The 21394-nt window shown below is 44.8% G+C and overlaps 1 protein-coding gene across 7 annotated transcripts in view; it reads left to right on the top strand.

The window, feature by feature from the left end:
- The window catches only part of LOC144722093 (phospholipid-transporting ATPase IC-like), a 51785-nt gene extending 39223 nt beyond the window's left edge, over positions 1-12562 (top strand). For all 7 annotated transcript variants that reach the window (XM_078600232.1, XM_078600230.1, XM_078600231.1 and 4 more), the window contains 11 exons: positions 787-951; positions 1633-1744; positions 2743-2818; positions 3472-3604; positions 4517-4874; positions 5284-5507; positions 5928-6011; positions 7645-7890; positions 8617-8755; positions 9575-9705; positions 10672-12562. In XM_078600232.1, coding sequence (XP_078456358.1) covers positions 787-951; positions 1633-1744; positions 2743-2818; positions 3472-3604; positions 4517-4874; positions 5284-5507; positions 5928-6011; positions 7645-7890; positions 8617-8755; positions 9575-9705; positions 10672-10965 — 1962 coding nt within the window. In that variant the 3' untranslated portion in view covers positions 10966-12562. The remainder of the gene's footprint in view (positions 1-786; positions 952-1632; positions 1745-2742; positions 2819-3471; positions 3605-4516; positions 4875-5283; positions 5508-5927; positions 6012-7644; positions 7891-8616; positions 8756-9574; positions 9706-10671) is intronic.
- The last annotated feature ends 8832 nt before the right edge of the window (positions 12563-21394 follow it).

Below are 21394 nucleotides of genomic sequence, written 5' to 3'. Positions count from 1 at the left end.
CCAGGAAAAGGTCACGCCACAGGTCAGCTTCCAAAGGAAGTGGCTTAGATTGCCAGTTGTCCATACAACACGATCCACCGTCTCACTTGCCCTGAACAGAGAGGCTTCGTGGAATGGAAATCAAGCTTAAATGTGTAATTCCTGAGAGCAGAATAATATGGCATTGATGTAGCGATGGTGCCGAGACTGTCACCGTCGTATGGGGGCGCTGCCTTCGCCATCCAGCCACTTGGCTGAATCCACGCTTCTCTACTTGAAATACTGCTTGGTCATCGAGATGTATAAAGGACAGTTTTATTCCTTGACATAAATGCCAACCGAGTTGAAATATTTATGGTGAAAGGCACTGGAAACCATCCCACAATGTGTTGCGTGTATTCTTCTGTTGTGTACGATGAACCGTGCAGATGACCGCGAGTAGAGTGACGGCATTGTTATTGTTACGTCATAAATCTTACTTGACCTTAAACATCATGTACCAGCACACAGTATGGATCCGAACACCAGCTTAGTCCTTGGTATTTAGGGATTTACAGTGAACAATTAGTCATATCAATTGATGACTGGTGAAACACAATCGATTGAACTAGAAGGCTTTTTTTTTAGACAGCACTGGTGGATGCTAGTAGTGCTTGATTATGGGTCCATGTCGGTCGTAGGTTAATCTTACTTGATGCGGCTCTGACTACAGGTATTGGTGTTTGGGAGGAGATGTGCTTGGCTTGGCTGCGCTTGTGCGCCTGTTGCGATTGCGTTCAAATCGTGATGTTCCATCTATCTTTGCAGACATTTGCCGCCGAGAGCCTACGCACGCTGTGCCTGTCCTACAAGGACCTGAGCGAGGAGGAGTACCTGGATTGGAGCAAGAAGTACGAGCAGGCCAGCATGTCCCTCGCCGACCGCGAGAAGAAGCAGGGCCTTGTGTACGAGAAGATTGAAACAAACTTGAAGGTAAGCTACGTCCGTAGAACTCACGCCGCACGATTGTGATACAAGTTATACGTTCCCCGGTAACGTCGGTGGACAACTTATAATCTGTTAAAGACCAGGGCAGCTTGATTGTTATTAGTGAAAGAAAATTAAAGAGCATGCTCAAATGCTGACTAAACCAGATTCTTAAGTGTCACAAGTTGTATAGTCTTAGTCTTTTGTCATCAATGGCTACACAATGGGAGCTATACTATATAGAGATTTGGTTTTCACCTAATTCTGCCCAGCCCATATCTAAATGAGATATTTGTTGTTACTTAAGAGGCATCTACCAAGAAGGAAAATGGTGGGATCTAGCCGTGTTGCCACCAGTCCAGATTTTCATCCTGTTTCTGAGGTAGCTGTCCTGGGAAACCTGTAAGCCTTCCAGGAACATTAAGCATTAAAAGTCTGAGCTTTTGTCATTTACATTTAGTTCTTCTGGTATTGTGAGATATTCTTCGATTTTTGTTCATCCCAATTTCTGTTTTATTTTCTATCTCAGAGGTGGCAGCACGAGTGGGATCCTGTATGGGGAGGGTAATACAATAGACACAATTATGTGGCGTCAATTCCATTGCCCTTTACAACCTCTGAATGGTCTTGAATGGTCTTCTCAGAAATGGTGATGTGCTGCTCACAAATAATCTCGTGCCTTCGCAGCTCTTGGGAGCGACGGCCATCGAGGACAAGCTTCAAGATGGTGTCCCAGAGGCAATCGCCAAACTGGCAGCAGCAAAGATAAAGATTTGGGTCTTAACAGGAGACAAACAAGGTACTCTTCTGCCTCTTGCAGTTTACCACGGTTTACGATCATTGTTTACTCTACAATTAAATGGCTTCACTTCTATGTATCTTGAACTTTTTTCGTACCGTAAGTCGCCAACCATCCTCATGTATGAAAAGTGTTTTAAACGAAGTGTTATTTTCACATTTTAAAACGAATGAATTTAATGATTTAAAACTATTTAAAATAATTGTAATCACTGAAATAATTATTTTGACCAAGATCTGTTGACTAGGCCTGTAGGTTATATAACATGCATGTGTAGTGGCATAGTGTTGGCTGCTGGCGAAAAAGGGGAACTGCGGGTGTACGGCAGTACTGAAGTCAGCAGGCCAGGATAGACACCAGAGAGGGACATCAAGGGGGGAAAGGGTCACAGAGAGGTGCCCATGGGGAATCCTCGGGAACCCGCAAGTAGGTTCCAGAGAGGGGGCGGAGCGAGGCCACGCTGAGAATAAAAGAAGGGCCTCTGTGAGGGACCTCGTGGCTGTTGTTGGAGTGGGATCCCCGTCGTGCTGCTCAAGGTCGTTGCCATCATCGCCGTCGTCTTCACTCGATATTGCGCTGCTCGGTAGTTATTGGCTGTCTCGGTTCAGCGCCGTCAGTGTTAGATGGTTAGTGTTATGTATAGGCTAGCAACAGAAATATTGTGTACACACGTAGTGTTATGTATAGGCTAGCAACAGAAATATTGTGTACACACGTAGAGTTGTGTATTGGCGAGCGACTGTAGAGTGTGTACCCACGTAGGGTGTGTAATATACTGATGGTGCTCGTTAATAAAAGTGCCTCAAAGTCTTATCGTCTCCGAGTTAGTCACGGCACTTGCATAACTGCTTAAACATTGCTTCAAAATATTTTATTAGTGGTCTGTATTAATTAAGTGCTTTTTGAGTAACCCACTATAATTATTGCGTTGTTTGGGTGTTATCTTCTTAACATACTTACATCAAACGTACAAATCGTGTTTTTTTTTTCCTTCGCAGAAACCGCAGAAAATATTGGCTACGCCTGTCAGCTTCTGACTGAAGACATGCAAATATGCTATGGAGACGAAGTTAGGTAAAGAATACTATGTCTGCACTGTACACAACATAGTCGTCCCTTTACCAGGCGTATTTATACGAGTGAGTTTCTACGCACTTAATCATACACAGGACATCTGTGAAAAAGAGCTTCATAGCTCATCGGATTCCTCCAGTATGAATACAGATTCTGATTTGTTACAAACGCACAATATTCGGCGTTGCACTGGCGGAGTCTCGGCAAGGCCTGTGGAATGGGGCTCCACGGAATTGTTGCAGATTCTAGATTCTCTTCACAAAGTACCAGATTAGTTTTTTGTTTACTGCGTGGTGCCCTGAGAAAACATTTTGAGCGATGACAGTGATCCTGTGGGTCCAGAAAATTTGGGAGCGAATTCCACATCGTAAACCAGTTCCTTTGCGTAATTACTCTGAACTTGAAGCCAAGGTTCAGATGTGCCTGCACCGCATTATATTATAAACTTTAGTCACAATGTGGCATCCACCCAGTCATCTATCACTCGTGAATGCATATTTTGCATCGATAATAATTATGTGTTTTCAGTCAGAATGCTTTTTGTGACCACATACTGCATACGAGTGTCTGTGTCCAAAACCTGGGATGGTGGAGCCATGTGTCTGTGGGTTCAGCACTGGTGGTTACGGTTTGTGTAATGTCTGTGCTTCCAGTACAATGCTGAGTGATGTACAAGCATGCCAGACGATCAAGCGAGATGCGAAGGGAAAGGAAGCGGAAGTTGACTTCACAAAGCAGTTTCTCAAGGGGAAGAAAAATGCAATCATTATAACTGGTGGCTGTCTGGTAAGGCTCCTGTTTTTAATCTGCGCTATATTACGGCATGTTATCAAATAGTTGTGCGTCTAGCTAGGACAAATGTCTAACAAGGAGGGCCTTTGTCGATAAGCAACCGGCAGTTCACCAGCATTGGTTCAATCAAGCGCGACTGCTGATGAGACACTGCAATGTTTAAGCCGGTCAGGAGTTTGGTTGCATTGAACCAATGCTGCTGAAGTTGCGTGCTCCCAGATGGCTGTGGGGCTGATGGGATGTAAAAAAAAATAATTTTACGTGGAATACTTGATCATGTGTGTACCTCAGCTTTTCTTTGACTCTTGAAAGATAAAATCACTAATTCCCTTCCTGATGATTCGGTAATATTATACATGGCTCTGCTGTCATAGTAGAGTTCCATAATATTAAATACTTAATCTGTCATTGTTTTGTGAAAAAAAACATCCTCTATTTACAACCAAAGGGAGAGCCCACTGAGGCTGCAAGTCTTTGTTTTCACGAGAACAAACACGCGGGTTAGAAAATCAAATGCAGTCTTAAAAAAAAACTAATTGCACAGCAGGAAATGTAATATAAAGTGTCTTACATACATCACTGAGGAATAAAGCCAACGAAAACTATTTGGAGCCAAAAATAACACAGATCAGCTGAAGGCAAACTACACGAGGAAGAACAACAATCAGGGGAATAATTGATGAATCCATATATTTCTTCTCATGTGATTTTCTATAGTTTTTTACAGTTGTCAAAACAAATTGTTTGATTTCCATATTTCGAGAAACATTCCATGTACGTATGTATATATGTTGAACGTCTTTCGCACCGTACGGTAGCAAACCGTGCTAATCGGCGGCATGAGGTGTGCCTGCCAATTCACGAATCCGATCCTGGACGTGCTGTTGCGTGGGTATTTTTTTGCAGAACGGCATTCTGACCGACAACAAACAGAAACGTCTGGACAGACTCAAACTGCCCAGGCGACGCAAGCCCCGGGGCGGGGGAGCAGCAGCAGCAGCAGCAGGCCACGATGTCTCCATGGAGCAGCTCGGCGACGCGAGGCAGCAGGCGGAGCAGCGGGAGGAGGAGAAGCAGCGGGAGATCCTGAAGAGGGAGAGAATCGAGAAGCGCTTCGTGAGCCTGGCCTGCGCCTGCGAGGCGGTCATCTGCTGCCGCGTGTCGCCCCGTCAGAAGGCGCGCGTCGTGCGCATGGTGATGAAGCACAAGCAGGCCGTCACCCTGGCCATCGGCGACGGCGCCAACGATGTCAACATGATCAAGAGTGAGGCATCGTCCCCCCCCCCCCCCCTCCATTTCCTTTTCGCCGGGCTGGTGGTCGACGGCTCGAGACGCCGTGAGCTGGGCACGGTGCACCTCTCTTTTGTTGACGTGTGACTGGAACAATTCGGCTGGTGCCGCCGTGATCGGAGCCCGTTGGCTCACAGTGGGAAGGTTGCGAGTTCACAATCGTGGTCAGGGATTCGTTCAGACTATCATCATCATTATGCACGGTTGATAACCATGAGTACCGTTTTACGGAACATCAAAAATGGTTTTGCATGCAGATACTCGTCCGTGCAATCGACATGTGCCGAGTTGCCCTAGAGGTGTGTCATGTGGGGCTGTAACCGCTTCCGGAGGTCGCGCCGGACTCTCGCTGAGCCGCGTCTCCCCCTCCATCTCGCTTGCAGCGGCTCACATCGGCGTGGGCATCAGCGGGCAGGAGGGCATGCAGGCCGTCCTGTCCAGCGACTACTCCTTCGCTCAGTTCCGCTTCCTGGAGCGCCTGCTGCTCGTGCACGGCCGCTGGTCCTACCTGCGCATGTGCAAGTTCCTGCAGTACTTCTTCTACAAGAACTTCGCCTTCACGCTCGTTCACTTCTGGTTCAGCTTCTTCAACGGCTTCTCCGCCCAGGTGAGAGCCGTGGACATTGTGCACACACACACGGGGGGCGTTCCGCACTCTCGCTCTCTCCCGGCACGGCCGGCGGTTGAGACGATGGAGCAGGTTGCTTGAATGCCACCCCTCGTGCCACCTCGCCTCTGTTCAACCAGCAGCATGACATGGGAACACCGGAGTTAGTCAATCGGCAGTCCTGAATTGAAAACTCATTTCTTTAGAACTGCTTTTGTGTTTAGTTTGCTGTCCTCCCCCCGCACCTCCGATCAGCACGGTTACGTATGGTGCAAAAGAAGTTCAGCATGCACACAACCTTATATGTGACCCTGAAAGAGATATTTGTGTAAAAGCTGGACACCTGCAATATGATTAGACGGGTGCCTTGCATACCTACGTGACCAATGCGTTGATTAATGAAGTACGATGTCTTGGCAGGCTGTGTACGACGATTGGTACATCACCCTCTACAACATGCTGTACTCGGCTCTGCCCGTGCTGGTGATGGGACTTTTTGATCAGGTAAGGAAGGCTTTTTCTCTCAGTAGCTCTGCTCTTGCGTGCAAAGTGCCACCGATCTCCGCTCAACACCCCCCTTCTGCCTTAGTTTCACGTCTGCGCGCACTCTGGGTCAACTCCTTTCCCGTTGTTTCTTTTCTTCATGGAGACGTAAAAATTGCCCCTGAACAGAGCCCTGGTAATAGAAAATGTATTTACAAGCAGCAAGCTGCTTTCCCCATCATTATCGTCATCATTACCAATCATGATCAATCCACTGCTGGGAGAAGGTCACCCCAAGTCATTGCCATATCTCGCGCTCCTGCGATGTAGCAATCCGTCATCAAACACCTGCATCCCGAGCTCATGTTATTGCTCCATCTCCACAGCGTGCATACTTTCGGGCACATTGCCAACTTTGGCTGCCAATTTGACTTAGTCTCGACCACAGGCCATCATCCCCTCTCGCGATGTGTTCTGCCCCACAGCCTACTTCCGTTCGTCAACGGGTTTAATTATGTCATTAACCTTTGTATGGTCTTGAATCCATGCATTCTTCCATTTCTCAACGCAATTCCAAGCACGAATCTTTCCATGTTTCTTGTGCGCTTTTAGATTAATTGTTATGCCCTAGTTTGCGAGAGCTTGTCTGCTTGGACAAAGAATAATTAATTAAGAAACACCATTGGAAGCAAAATTGACACGGTAGAAATTGACGCGTGCTACTTTACAGCATGCGATGTGTTGTGTGTGTGTGTATCGACCTGTTATAGCACCTGAGGGCAGTACGATTTCACGATCTATCGACGCAAGGTTGCCTGCAAGTAGCGATTTGTCGAGCAACCGAGGAGTGTAAATCCCCCCCGCACCCCACCACGGTTCGCGCGATGTGTTAAAGTGGGTAGCCCCGTTCTAACAAACATGAGGTTTTCGCCACCTCACACGGCACGTCATGTGACGCATCACGTGATGGGGATGTCACACCTTGGAGGACCCAGCGACCCAGCACAAGCGATCAGAAGATTAGCCGCAGCCGTGGTATCGCAGTCGGCAGTGAGGTTGTTTGTGGCCATCGTGAAAACTTGTCCGCGAATCCACCCGTTCATGCGGATGAGAGAATTCGCGGACACATTGAAATGTTTTGGGTGTTCGGCTGTTGGGTGAATTCACGTAAAAGAGTCTCCCGGCTTAAATGGCCATCTGGCATTGCCCATGTTAGTTGACGACCACGAACCAGCTTTTGGGATTGCATTTTACCATTGTGGGCACCGATGTGCTCATAGAACTGCTTTTTGTGTTTAGTTTGTTGTCCTTCACCTCTGATTAGCATGGTTGGCTCCGAAAGAAGGTTCAAAATACGTACGTACAGTTCACGTGTGGGCACTGTCACCTCTTACAAGACGTCTGGACAGTATGGAAGAGTAGACCAAATTACCTTTAGAGGAGCTGTCTTAGAACTCTTGCCCTTTCACCAGCAATGGCGTGAGCAAGACATTCCAACAGACAACTACCGCCTCCTTGAAGTGGTGCTCATTTTACACGGGAATAGGTAGCATTCAAAACGATTGCTGTCAAAATAATGTGAAACTGGAACGGCAGCTATGGGGAGGGAGGGGGGTGGTGTTCGATCTTCAGAGTCGTGCATCGGTGCATGCAGGACGTGAGCGACTCCAAGAGTTTCAAGTTCCCGGAGCTGTACGAAACCGGACAAAAAAACCTCAACTTCAACTACAAGATCTTTGGGAGATGCCTGATTCAAGGCATCATCACCTCGCTCATTATCTTCTTCATCCCGTACGGTGCCTTCCTGGAGACGATGCGAAGCGATGGCCTGGCACCCGACGACTACCAATCCTTTGCCGTCGTCACAGCCACTTCCCTCACCTTGATCGTCAACTTGCAGGTACGAGGTGGAGTGGGAGTTGCCGCCGGATGCTGAGCTAGCGAGGCTAACAAACGGGTCGCGGGGGGGAAGGTGTGGTTCTTGTCTTGATGAATTTAATTATTTACAGTTTGTAAGGCATATCGTGTTCATTCCCTCTCGGAGAGAGAATGATCCACATGTGCGTGAAATCACAAGCAAGTGGGAAAGCAGCCGGAACTGGCACCAACAATTGCCCAAGTTCTGTGGTCCTATACTGGGATGTTTGGCAAACTCCTTTGATGAGTGTTTATACATGTGGAAGAAAATCCATGTGTGCAAAGGAGGGGGAGGGGTGGCTACCACTCAGTGTCTGTACAGATGGAGTTAAATCCACTTTGCTGTTCTACCCATATGTTGTAGAGCCAAGAAATGGTGACCTCGACACCCATGAGTAGGGAGTTCCACAAACACAAGTTGTCATCCCCCAGCCCTTGCCTCCGAAGTGCTTGGATGGCAAAATTCTACACAACTGCTAACCTATTGTTCTCTGGTTTTCTATGATAGATAACAAAAACATAAATTACCATTCATGTCACTTTTCCAAAGTAGAATAATTATTATTAAACGTACTTATTTTGCAAACATATTAATAGCTAGTCATTTTGAAGACACAACAAAAAAAACCTTGAACACCTTAATGTTGGCATCGTGAGCAACCCAAAACCAAACCTTGGCCTTCATCTCAAACTACGTTTTTTTTTCCAGATTTCCCTGGACACAGCATTCTGGACATACTTGAACACTTTCTCAGTTTTCGGAAGCATCGCCCTCTACTTTGCCATCATGTTTGACTTGCACAGCGACGGACTGCACTACATCTTCCCAAGCAATTTCAAGTTCACAGGTTTGTCAACGGCTCGTCTCTGCTGTACGACAACGAGGTGTACGGATACTGCTGTCCCACCTAAGCTTTCAAATGCGATGTAGAGTATAGTGCGTAATACAGGTTTTTTTGGGTTGATCGCGTAAATATAAATGTGTATCCATATATGCTGTAGTTTTTAGAGCTATTTAAAATATATTTACAAAAATGATTCGAATGTTAACCCTAGAACCGGAAGTAAATGTCGTTGGGTATTTTAGGTGGGCCAGCGATTTGGGGGCTCGTTAAGGTCCGTGTAGTCGGGGGTTGTATCCAGCGAGCTGGTACAGCCACACAACAGTCGGTGGCTGTACATCCAAACGGGAGTACACTGGAGCCCATCATCCGTCTTGAGGCCAATAACACGAGCATCGCTCGATAACACGAGCAACACGAGCATCACTTTGTGGGAAGTCCCAACAGTGGTATGACTCGTATTGGATCGGTGATTGTTCGTCAGGGAGACTGGCCCCTTGCTATAGGAATGTGGAATTTCCACTGCTGTCTCGGCATCGATGAAGATGAATGTGCCCCCCACTCCATGCCGATTTGAGCAGAAAACCCGCTTTCCTTGAATGGAATTAAATCCATTCAGTGCAGACCCTCATGACAGCCATAAAAGGCCGTCACGGACCGGTCTTTACTCTGAAAACATAAGCGCACTGGCTGGCATTCACGGTAAATGTACATCGATTAATAGTGGGTGAAGTATTTTAAAGACTGCGTACAGTGTGCTTGTATTACATATGTAAATGTGAATAATGATGGAACGTTTTGTGTCGCGCTGTTGTGGAATTCCAGGAACGGCCAGCAACTCCCTGAAGCAGCCGTACCTGTGGCTCATCATCATCTTGACAGTGGCCATTGCTCTGATACCTGTCATTGCCATGAGGTTCTTCGTTCGTTGTACCCAGCCTACACTTCTCGATAAGGTACAGAGTGCTCATAAGTTGCCCTCTATGCAGAGTACTGTATTACTCTTATTTGCTGCCATTTAGTTGTGCTGTTCGGATGGAGTGGTGGCTCAGCGGTTAGCACACACTGCATTATGAACCGGACAATTCCCGGCCACGACTATCATCAGTGGCGAGTGATAACCAAACTCATCCTGAGCAACCCCCCTTGACTTAACCCATACTGACCAGCGTGGTGAAGTATGGCCAAACAACCTCCGTGACGCATGGTATGGGGAGGCCTTGCAGCAGTGGATTGACAAAGCGTTGTAAATTATTATGTATTAACACCTTGTGCATTTGGAAGTTTAGCACCGAGTGAAGCATTTGTTTTTCTTGCATGAACTCTTTAAGAAGGTAGTAGAGCTCACGAAAACTGGAAGTGATCATGCTAACGAGCGCATTCTTATTTCCCGTCTTTTGAATAAGCCCTCATGGCTGAGCCAGACTGAATTCAGAAGAGATATTTACGTTGTGTATAGCGATAAGTCTGTAATAAAGCCATTAGCCTCATGAGTCAACCAGCGATCTCCTCATTGTTAAGATAGACGAACCCCTGGCACTACTGATAGCCATGGCTGATGATCATACTCGGGTCAAGAATTTAATAGCACATGGCGATAACCATTTTGTCCCTACACTTTGGTTTAAAAACAATTCCAAGAGCACTGGAAGTGGCCTCGAAAACCAATATCCATCACAGGCCGCACAAATACAGGTGTCACAGCACTGGGGATACCACCAACCATACCTGGTCGCCTCTCTCACCCCCCTGCATTTGCTGCCGACAGCTGAAACTGCCTCAGTGTTGCCGTGAATGCGCAAGGGTGAGACTGCTTATCGCGGTTTCTCGTATCGTGGCACGATCGGATGCACTCATTACGCAAAGGTGCAAGGGGGACGTTTATAATGATTAACGTTGCTTGTGAAACGCCCGCCGTGCAGATCCAAGATGGCATCCACAAAGCGACGCCACCCGCACGCGAGCCCTTCAAGCGGCTGGGCACCATGCGGCGTTCCACCTACGCGTACTCGCACACGAAGGGCTTCGGCGACCTCATCACGTCCGGCCGTAGCATACGCAGGAAGAACCCGGCGGCGAAGCCCAGGGCCGAAGATGTGGTGCACCAACATGGCCGATACACGAAGACCGATCCGGAGGTGCAGAGCATCGCCGACTCGATGGTCAAGGTGCCCATCGACACGGGCAACGTGGCCGATAGCTCCATCTTGATATAACACGAAGTTAAACGAACTCAAACCAACACGTCAGCTTGGGCCTTGACTTCATTGTGTGGTAAATTGCACGGGATCACCTTTGTGTGGCAAGGTTCATTCTGTAGCAGTTAACATGGAAATATGTCTGTTCCATTTAAGTGCCTTACAGCTGTGGCTTTAGGGGCCAGTGTCTTTATTTTATGTGTGTTTTATTGCACGAGGTTGGAGTCCTTGTCGATATGATCACGTTGCACAATTTGTGGGGCTTTCTTACGTGAATGTCTGGGCATATTCTTGGTTAACAGTATAACGTCTCCAAAGTACTGTATTTTCTACAACTTGCTTTTTTTTGTCATGCAAGAGTAGGACATCTCTTTCATCTGGTGATGTAGACCTTTTATACAGCACCGAGATTCTATCCATTTTAATACCAATATTTTTTACATCAGGAGCCACTAATACATCGAAAAAGGTTATGTAATTTATATTCTTTAGTTTTGCAAATTAAATAGAAATGTGAAAAGTGTTTTTTGATATTGGTTGTCATTTTACATCTTAAGAGGGAGAAAATGCTGTAAATGAAGTGGTGGGAAAACCCGATGGTATTGCCATTAGCTGCAATTCGCGAAGCTTATTTGCAAAATTATTATACACATGTTTGCAAAAAAAAAGAATAATTTAAAACTGTTTGTCATAATAAAACAAATGTTTTCCATGTATCGAATGTTCAATAGAAATGAAAATATTTTATCCATGTGGATTTTTTTTTACTTGTTCACATTCTTTGAAACTGTGCCAGCATACCTGTGAGAAAAATAATGTCCACCAGTTGTCCTGTAGAGGTGTCGAAGCTATTTGGTCAACGATGTGGTGTGTCGAGTTTTGATGTCTGCATTGGATGAGAAACAAAATTATATAACCTTTTATTTCTGAACCTCCAACCCAGCTCTAGATATCATAACAACACGCTTTGCATTATCATCCTGCATCTCCTCCACTTAAAACAGTGGGTATAGAGGACACATTGGGATCCTGGCCATAAGTGTTCCATTTTGGAATTGCTCGTTTATTTGTAGGTTAAGACATGGAAAGCAAATACATTGAGGATATTGAGTAAATAATCTCTGCCAGGGCATTGATTTGCCCACAATTCATAAAGTGTTGGTGTTTACCAAAAAATTGCAATGGATCGTCACGAGAAAGAACATTTCTCAAGTACAGGGATGTTATTGCGTAATCCCATTGAAGTGCTTATGTGCCATTGTAGTTAATTTCTGTTCTGTAAAATAGTTAATATTTTGAGCATTATTTAAATCCATTTGTGTAATTCTAGATGTACTGTTATGCAACTTAGTTAAATGCATTATTCTTCTTTGAAAATATCAGGTACAATGTTTCTTTCCTGGGAGAGTGGGACATGTTACTCGATAGGAATGCGGATTGTCTTGTGCAGTTGCCGATTTTTTTTCTCGGGCTACGACTGAAGCACAGTTTTTTACATTGCATCACTGTGCATCTTGGGGCTAACTTCCACATGCAGTCCTGGTAAGTACCTTGGGTAACATTTCCGTTTAACTTCAGGATTTGTTTTAACATGTAAATAAATGTTTAAAATGTGTTTTGCGTTTGTTTTCAACTTATTTCAAATGTGTTGGAGCAGAAGTGCTCTGTAACATTAAAATGCTTTTTGGACTAGAAATATGGAATATTCTGTCAGTGGACGTGCTTCAAGCTCAGCATAACTTCAACAGAAGAGATATTCGACTTTAAAAGAACATTATGCACAACAACTCGGTGTGCGGCGATATCACAAATAAATGCAACGCAAGAATTACAACCAGGACAATGAGAACTTTCACGTAGCCACGACAGTTTTAAAATCTCTCCTTAGAATGCTACTACAGTTGTTAGAATACCGCAGATCGACGATTACATGTTGACTACACTCATTCGACTTGGACGTTACGAGCTTACATTTTTTCGTTTATTGTGACTTATGCTACGGTATAAAAAACGCAATCTAAGTTGTGTTCCATCTTGTCGGTGTTTAAGCCAAATGCCATTTCAGATCCTAAAGCTTTGGGCTTGCGCCGAAAAAGTGCAGTGACAGATTGCCATCTCGTAGCTGAACAATCACGCAGTGCTCTTTAAGCCCCACTCTTCTAACGCTGCAGCTGTCCTGTAGCATCATAGATACAAACTCTCCGCCGTATAACTCCTTATTGTTCAGCCGTTTGTCTATCCACTGCTGGATGAAGCCCCCTCCCCCTTACACCGTGGCAGTCGTGCAGATCGCTTGACTGTGTGCGGGGTTATTTGCCCACGGTGGTGGCTGTGTGTCTTCGTCAAGAGTCCCACGACCAGGTCACCTCACAGCTCGCCACAATATCTGCCCTGGGTGGGAAGCGACCACATCCGGGTGGATTGTGTTTGTAGTGCAGCGGGACAAACTGCACATCTGCTGTGCCCAGCATTACATTTTTAACGTTTTTTAATCAGTCATTTCGATAAGGACGGAAATGCTCATGTAATAAAGTAGCATTTGCTATTCTTAAAACACACCTCCAATGTGTGGTAAAGAGTGTTCACATTGGAGTCCTGAGTGACCACGGTGCGTTTTCGTCGACTTCGTGGAATTTTTGTCAAGTAGCGGAAAACTGATTGAACCGGATTCCAGGGCTGACGCTGCTTCCAAATGTCGGACATTTGACAGTTATTTATGAATTTTGTAAGGCTGATTGCTACAATTGGTAAACCGATCAATACTGTTTGCTTCTGGTAAAGTTCAAAAGTCTTTGCAATGTTGGGCCCAATGCAGAAATTGGCAACAATGGCTCGCTGATTTCCCCCATTTACTTTTAATGGCATTTTTGGTTGTCCAAAATCATACGCGTGCTCTCACACTCGGCAATATGGGAATATCAACCCGTCTGTTTCTGATGCAGCGTCGTCGCGAGCAATCTGGAACAGAATTGTAGCCAGTTGCGCAACGCAGTCACGGGAAAAGCGTTTTATTCATCTGTTTGTATTTTGCGAATGTCGTCGGGATGTGACGCTTGCCTTGGCACATTCTTTTTTATGTTGTACCCTTTTAAACTTAGCCACGGTGAGGCTTTTGTCAAAATTATACTACTTTCAATTGATATCACAACCAGCCTTCTGTGACAGGGTTCTGGGGTCAGGTCATTGGGCCTATTTCACCTCCCACCTCTGGTGAATAATGTATTGTATTTTCTCTTGCAAATGCAGCGCGCCTGGCAGGGTCAATTCTGTTCGCAGCCAACGTCTACCTCGTCCCTCTGGCGTGTCGCAGCGGGAGATACGAAGTCACCGTTCAAATTCCCGTCTGATGTGTGCTCCTGTGGGACCAAGGAGGGATGGAATCTTAAGTTCCATAGAATCACTCGGTGCTGGAGAGCATGCCCCTGGCGGTGCTGTGAGATGTAGAAAGATGTAGAGAGTGTGCCTGGCATCCTACCCACAACAATGTTTCATAACTAGCAGTAACACAATTATATAACTCGTGTACCAATACGAATTCCACCCAACAGAATGGATGGGTACACCACAGATGATCGACTGGTGGATCGCGAGTGGCGGGGTGCAGTGTGGGTGCCCCCACGTCTTCCGGGACGTCTGGCCAACGTGGAAGAGTAGGCAAAGTAGGGGCCCTTCCGCCAGTCACGGCACAAGTCAGCGGTTATCTAAATCCACTGATTAATAATATTATACTTTTGTGTCATGCAGTGTCATGGCATGTGTGCTGTGACTAATCTGCCCACAGACACGACATAACTATACGGTAGCATTCTAGATTTGAAGTTTCCGTGACTACAATAATTTTGCTGTGGCTGTTCCACCTGATGACGGAAGCTTGTGTTGCCTCCGATACGTCGTGATTTAATTTCATTAATTTAATTTTCTTATTTTTTCTTATTTTTATTCTTCATTTACGTGACTTTACCGAAACAACGAAAGAGTATACGGTAGCAGTGGAAGTAAACTCAACCTGTCGTCATTAATAATCGGTGAAGGAAACACTATAAATCGTGCTCATAACAATATCACTTGGTATCGGTATCTCTGTTATCTTTACTATCTCGGAAAAATGGGACATTCAAGAGTTGACCATTTCAAAATATTTGTAGTGCTTTAAAAAAAAAATAATTTAACGAATACATTAAAAAAACTCAATTCAATATTACTGCTGTCTTGTAACTTAAATAGTATATTAGATTGAGGTCAAGGCTATTTAATTTGTGCTTGTGCGCGACAGTCCTGCAGATGTCGTCCTTTAACTTGTTGTGTAAATTTTGATTTAAAGCTTTCGTGACTGCAGGGATTCATATTCTTGGTTCTTTCGGTAAAGTCACCTAGAAGGGAAATAATAAAATAATAAAAATATACAACAATACAATTCTCACGACGTTTCGACTGCAACAAGCAATTATCATCAGGTGTGAAATCCACAGCAAGAAATTGTTTTGAAAAGTGGCGTTTTTGTTCTTAACATTAAGAAAAAAAACGCCACTTTTTTTATTGTGTAAATTATAATAATTATTCATCTAAATAAATTAACCTTAATCGGTTTGTGTTTTTATCAGCCCACGTCTACTTTTATCGAGACTGAAGGATAGATAGAGCCTTCGTCAGGGAGGGAGGTTCAATGTGCCATTGTTTTACACATTCGGAATGCACAGTGGACACTAGCTGGTGCTGAAGTCGGAGCCACGGCCTCAAGCGGGCTGGGTCACGTGCTGCGGTGCGTCTCGAATGACCCGGTCCATCACTCGGTGACCCACGGCTCCATGATTTTACTTAAAATCTGTAAAATCAGCTGTCGGAGCTTTGTGAGTTACATTTGATATCGTATGTCGCTGGTCACGTTGGAATGTTTTTTCCCAGCTGACTATCAGCTGACTTACTGTCACAAGGATGCTGCTTTACAAAGGCTGCTGTTGTTTATGCTCCGACACATAAAGCCCGCCCAGTCTTCTTTTAAGCCGTGCGTATTGAAGAGTGCCAGACATCAGGTTACGCAAGACAGTGTCAAATGCATCAATATGTAAGACAATATATTTTAACGTACATTTATATCATATAGATCATTTAACTTTAATTGGCCATGTACCCACCACACTGTCCTAAAACAGTGTGTTGGAATCTGGTATGGCATAGTGGTGGAAAAATTGATATCCAATTACTGTACAATCAAAATTCTCATAATTTCAGCCCTCTATCATTCGATCACGTCAGTCATGTTTTTTTTACGAACCATACTTCACAATAGTCAGTGTGGCTTGGAAAAGTGGGGGCACAGAACCGGTTTAGATATAACTCACCATTGACATTAGCCATGGGTTCATAGCGCAGTGCACTAACAACTACGCCACCACTCTTCAAAATACCAAAATGCAATGCCCACGAATTTAGTTGCCAACTACTGCGAATTAAAATGCCAGCGTCGTGGGTTCCAGGAGACTTGCGACGTAACTTGGAGGCAACACTTTGATCTATAACAACTTAACACAACACCCCGCTCTCCGGGCTAACGTGCCTTATCACTCGGGGTAACTAGAGCTCTCTGGCTAGGGGTGCCCGAGGGAGGCTAGGCTGACCCGACCCAGCCAAGGTGCGGGTCCTGACCACTGGTCCACGCTCAGCCCCGGCCCTTACAAGGCCGTCCGGTCCCAGGGTCCCAGCCGAGGTGGTCTTCGTAGCACTGCCTCGAGCCGATCTGAGAGCCGCCTTTTATACCTATCCCGGGGACTCTCCGCCCCCGGTACCACCCCCTTTCTGGAATCTTCCAGAGGATCCTGGAAAGGCCCCCCAGCCCCTCACCTGGGGTAGGGGAGGGGAACCCAGCCTCTCGATGGCCCGGCTCTCTCGCTCTCTCTATCCCCTTGTACAGGCCGGCACCCCCTACAGACCTCTGGCCGTAACTGCAGGTAAGTGGACGCTACACCAGCATTGCTATTAAAACTGATATATTTTATCCATGATTTCACTGCTAATTTACATTTGTATTATGAGAGAATGGATCTCAAACGCTAATACACGTCCACTTGGCAATATTCATCAGAACCTTGATAGATGCCAGGAAATATAAATATATATGGATTGTTCCGTTTTGTGAACTGCTACAAATCCATCTTAAGGAGTTTTAGGAAAGGAACATTTTTTTCCCCTGTGTTTAAATGCCATCGGTAAAAAGGAAAGCAAAACACTCAGGGACCTACTAATTAAGTAGCCAACAAAGATAACCACGAAGGATAGAAATGAGGAAAATAATCAAATGAGTCCTTCGCTCAGTCGTACAATGGGCAGACATCTGGGACATCTCGCGTCTGAGGCAAAGGGAGCAGCAGGTGACTGATAAGCAAAACGGTGACTCGCAAAACGGCGATAAACAAAACGGTGATAAACAAAACGGTGATAAACAAATCGGTTATAAAACGGTGATAAACAGACATCAACGGATCTGAACATGAGTGAACTATGGTATGAAATCAACATTGACCCAAGGGTGGGGGAGAAAGCCCCATGCTGCCTGATTCCACAAACAATTTGCAATTAAAGTATAACACACAATTATTCATGCAAATTAAATGTGTTTGTGTGTGCGTGCGTTTGGGAATACTGGCAAATTATATACTAAGCCATTTATAATTTCGCAGCGCTTTCCTTCATCGAGACACATTTGACTTGGCAAAATAGTGTTTCGTAGCATTTGGAGTGAATAGCTTTAAATGCTTGCCAAAATAGTTTGCGATGTGTGGAATATTTATTTGGGTAAGCCAAAGGCCCAAAGAGACCACAGCAAATTACGGGAACTCTGTTGGCAGTAGTGCGCAAGGGCACATCAGGAAACACTCAAAAACATGAATCTTTAACACAGAAAATATGCAGTACTGTAAACTCATGTTTCAGGCAAAGGCTCTTCGTAAGCACAGAGGGCAGAGAGCATCGCTGACTTACAATTGGAGATCACACTTTACAACTGGTGCTTGAGAAAACTAAAACATTTCTCAAAGTTGATACGTGAACAGTTTTGACTTGACGTGGTAACCGTTTTTCATAATCAGACAGTGTAGATGATCTTTGAAAAATCACATTTGCAATGTAAAGTTACGTTCTTTATTGGGGTTTTAGAAATGTCAATACTTTTCCACACTTGTCTGCGTGGTTTGGTGAAGGTGGGGGAGCATCGGCACTGGAGCATAGAAGTACAGCACAACAATGGCTCTCTCTCCACTGCCCTCTGCTGCCCAACGCATAGCCCGAAAGCGCATGACAGACTGCCCATGGTTGCAGCTTTTAAGCACTATCCAGGCCCAACCTTTTTTCGTTTCCGAGATGTGACTAGATCGGACGCATTCTTTGGTGACAGGTCCCAGGAGAGAAAGTTGTATATCTGCAGTTATTGGTGGAAAAACAGAAAAGGCCTGAGAATGGCACTGCTCCGTCTTCTTGGTTCTTTCGGTAAAGTCACGTAGAAGGGAAATAATAAAATAATACAAATAAAACATAATAAATACAAATGTTTTATTTTTATTATTTTATTATTTCCCTTCTACGTGACTTTACCGAAAGAACCAAGAAGATGAATCCCTGCAGTCACGAAAGCTTTTAATCGAAATTGAATGGCACTGCTGTGACAGGTGGGCGCGAGGTCAAAGACCAGAGTCACGATACACGCAGTTTAAAGATTCATAAACAAGTTTAAGTGTCAGATTTATAGCCTTAATATACACTTGAAAAAAACCCTAAATAAATAAATGCCCTCATTGTTGTATAAATGTTAAATCCGATTTCTGGAAGCAATTATGCTCGGTTATAGTTATTAAATATTCAGAATGTATTTTCTTGGAAACATATTTGCGGTACTGCACTGGGATGTTTTAAGACGAATATATTAACCTTATTGGGGAGAATATAATGGGTCTCTTCTTGTGGGACCCGCACCCACTGTGTTATCATGTGATAAGTATAAACAGTACATCACGTGATAATTACAAACAGATCAAATGGCAGCACATGGCGCTTTTGGCAGCACATTTTATTCGTGGTAATAAAATTAAGCTTGAAAGTATAATACAACGTGAACTTTCATTTTAGCAATGCCCAGAAGCAACTTTTAATACAGAACGTGGAGTGTTTAGTTATACTCTGCAATGAAATGCACAAAAAACCATCCACATTTATTTAGACTAAAATCAGTGTATGAATACATTTTGACTGTTGAAGGGCTAAATTTCGATTTAAAGCTTTCGTGACTGCAGGGATTCATCTTCTTGGTTCTTTCGATAAAGTCATGTAGAAGGGAAATAATAAAATAATAAAAATAAAACACACTGTATTATATTATGTTTTATTTTTTATTATTGTAATATTTCCCTTCTACGTAACTTTACCGAAAGAACCAAGAAGATGTTGAAAGGCTGTTTAATACACGGTAGACTCCCTCTGGAACTCTAGCGGGCAGCGCGTCCCACAGGGCGACGACCCCGGAGCCGGCCCAGGACACGCTGCTGCAGGCGGGACGAAGTCGCTCGGCGGGCCTGGGAACGTCCGGGACTTACCCAGGAAGAGCTCGAGTCTGTCGCCTGGGAAAGGGAGGTCTGGACCGCCACAACTCAACACGCTGCGAGCGTCACCAGGACAAGCGGGCTGAGAAGTGAACCAACGAACGAGCCTCTGGACGTTAAAGATCCAAATTTGTCACGTTTGAAAATTCCCTGCAATATGCTTCAATTGGGGATTAACATGTTGATCATCGCCCTAATTGGCAGACGACTGTTCAAGGTCACAGATCAGACGATGGTATTCCGGTCTCTTTGAGTTCTAGCCTGGAAAAAACAACTTGAATACAGTATATTGAAGAGATTTGCTCTTTATCCATTGGTTATCATACATTTATCAGGTACTGTATTTTAAACTCCACTCAATGTTCCGTAAAAGTCAATAAGTGTCATATTTCAGTCCTCAAATTAGTGATGAGCAGCTAGATTTCAATTAATCATGGAAAGGGATTTACCATAATATGAATTTACAATATCTACTCACATATACAAGAGAATCCCAAGTAATATATTTCAACTTGTCCACAATATAAAACACCATATAAAGCTCTCCAAGCGTAGAGGTCACACACTGGATTTCGTCTGGCATGAAAAGTGGATGAGATTAAGGAATTCCCAAAACTGACAATGTGTCTGTCAATTAGCAGATAAGGGCAAGTCTCCCAACAACTTAAAAAAGTAATTATTGCTTTTCTGCAAACACATGGATGAAATGCTGATTGTCTGCAGTGCCATTAGTGTGTTTCAATTAAATGACGATACATGCTGGGACTCCCAAAACATTTGTGTGCTGCATTTATACATTATTACTGTAGCACAGGGAAGCTGCCATGGTGCGATGTTATAACACTGTGCTTGCAATCCAGAGATTTCGCGACGTTCGCAGTTGAAACTCTACATATGCCCAACATTCCTGCATGTAGAGACAAAGGCTCCTTTTTAAACCACAAAGATGACTGTCGCCTGATGTTTCTCGTTGTAATTACTGGCGAAACGTTGTACTCGAATTGTAAATGTTGTGGATTTACTCTCTAACACACCGGCATGCTGCACTACTAATTGGCATGTTTTGTTTACGTGACAAACATTACTAATTGGCTGTGTCGGGTGGCGGCGGATTTAACGACACATTTATATTTACACGATCTAACCCACACAAACTCTTACGGACAAATGCTCCTCGATCTCACACAGATTTGTGGAGACTTCCACACCCTCTGGGCTGAGGTGGACACGAGATGGCAGCACTGCAAGTTAATTGATAAAATCTGTGTGGGACGTTCAACGTTATTGCCTTGTATATGTCCGTGTGCTCTGGGTTACCCCGATTTCTTTCCACATCCAACTAAAAAAAGGAATTGGCAAACGACTAATGGATGAAGGGCATATGAAATACAAATCACAACTGCTGTGTCGCATGCTGCAGAAGGAACTCAAACTGTGATGCCCTGCAGCTCGGACATGGCTCTGTCCATCAGGGTGATTTGCAGATCAAGCTCATAATATAAAAACATCCTTACACTCCGCTGAGCCAGCAGAGGTTCAATAAAGTAAAGCTCCATGTATCCACGATTGTGTAAACTCCTGACGTGTAGTACTCTAAATCAGTGGTCCCCAACCCCCGGGCCGCGGACCGGTACCGGTCCGTGGCCTGTTAGGAACCGGGCCGCGCAGCAGCAGCAGGAGCACGAGGTGAGAGCGGTGAGTCGGCGCGTGGAACCCGCCCCCATTGTTTTGTTACTCACCACTTCCGTCCGCGCCTCTTTCCCACACTGCGCACTCGTCTCAGTCACAGTGTTGGTAAGCCCACGAGCTCTAACCCCGAGTAGCCACAATGAGTAAAAAAAACAAACGTCTCTGGAGAGCTT

This window comes from Lampetra planeri, chromosome 13, assembly GCF_965212315.1.
Source record: "Lampetra planeri chromosome 13, kcLamPlan1.2.h2, whole genome shotgun sequence".
Classification (NCBI taxonomy): Eukaryota; Metazoa; Chordata; class Hyperoartia; order Petromyzontiformes; family Petromyzontidae; genus Lampetra; species Lampetra planeri.
The sequence above is the reverse complement of the archived record's forward strand: the minus strand, read 5'-3'. Positions and strand labels throughout refer to the sequence as shown.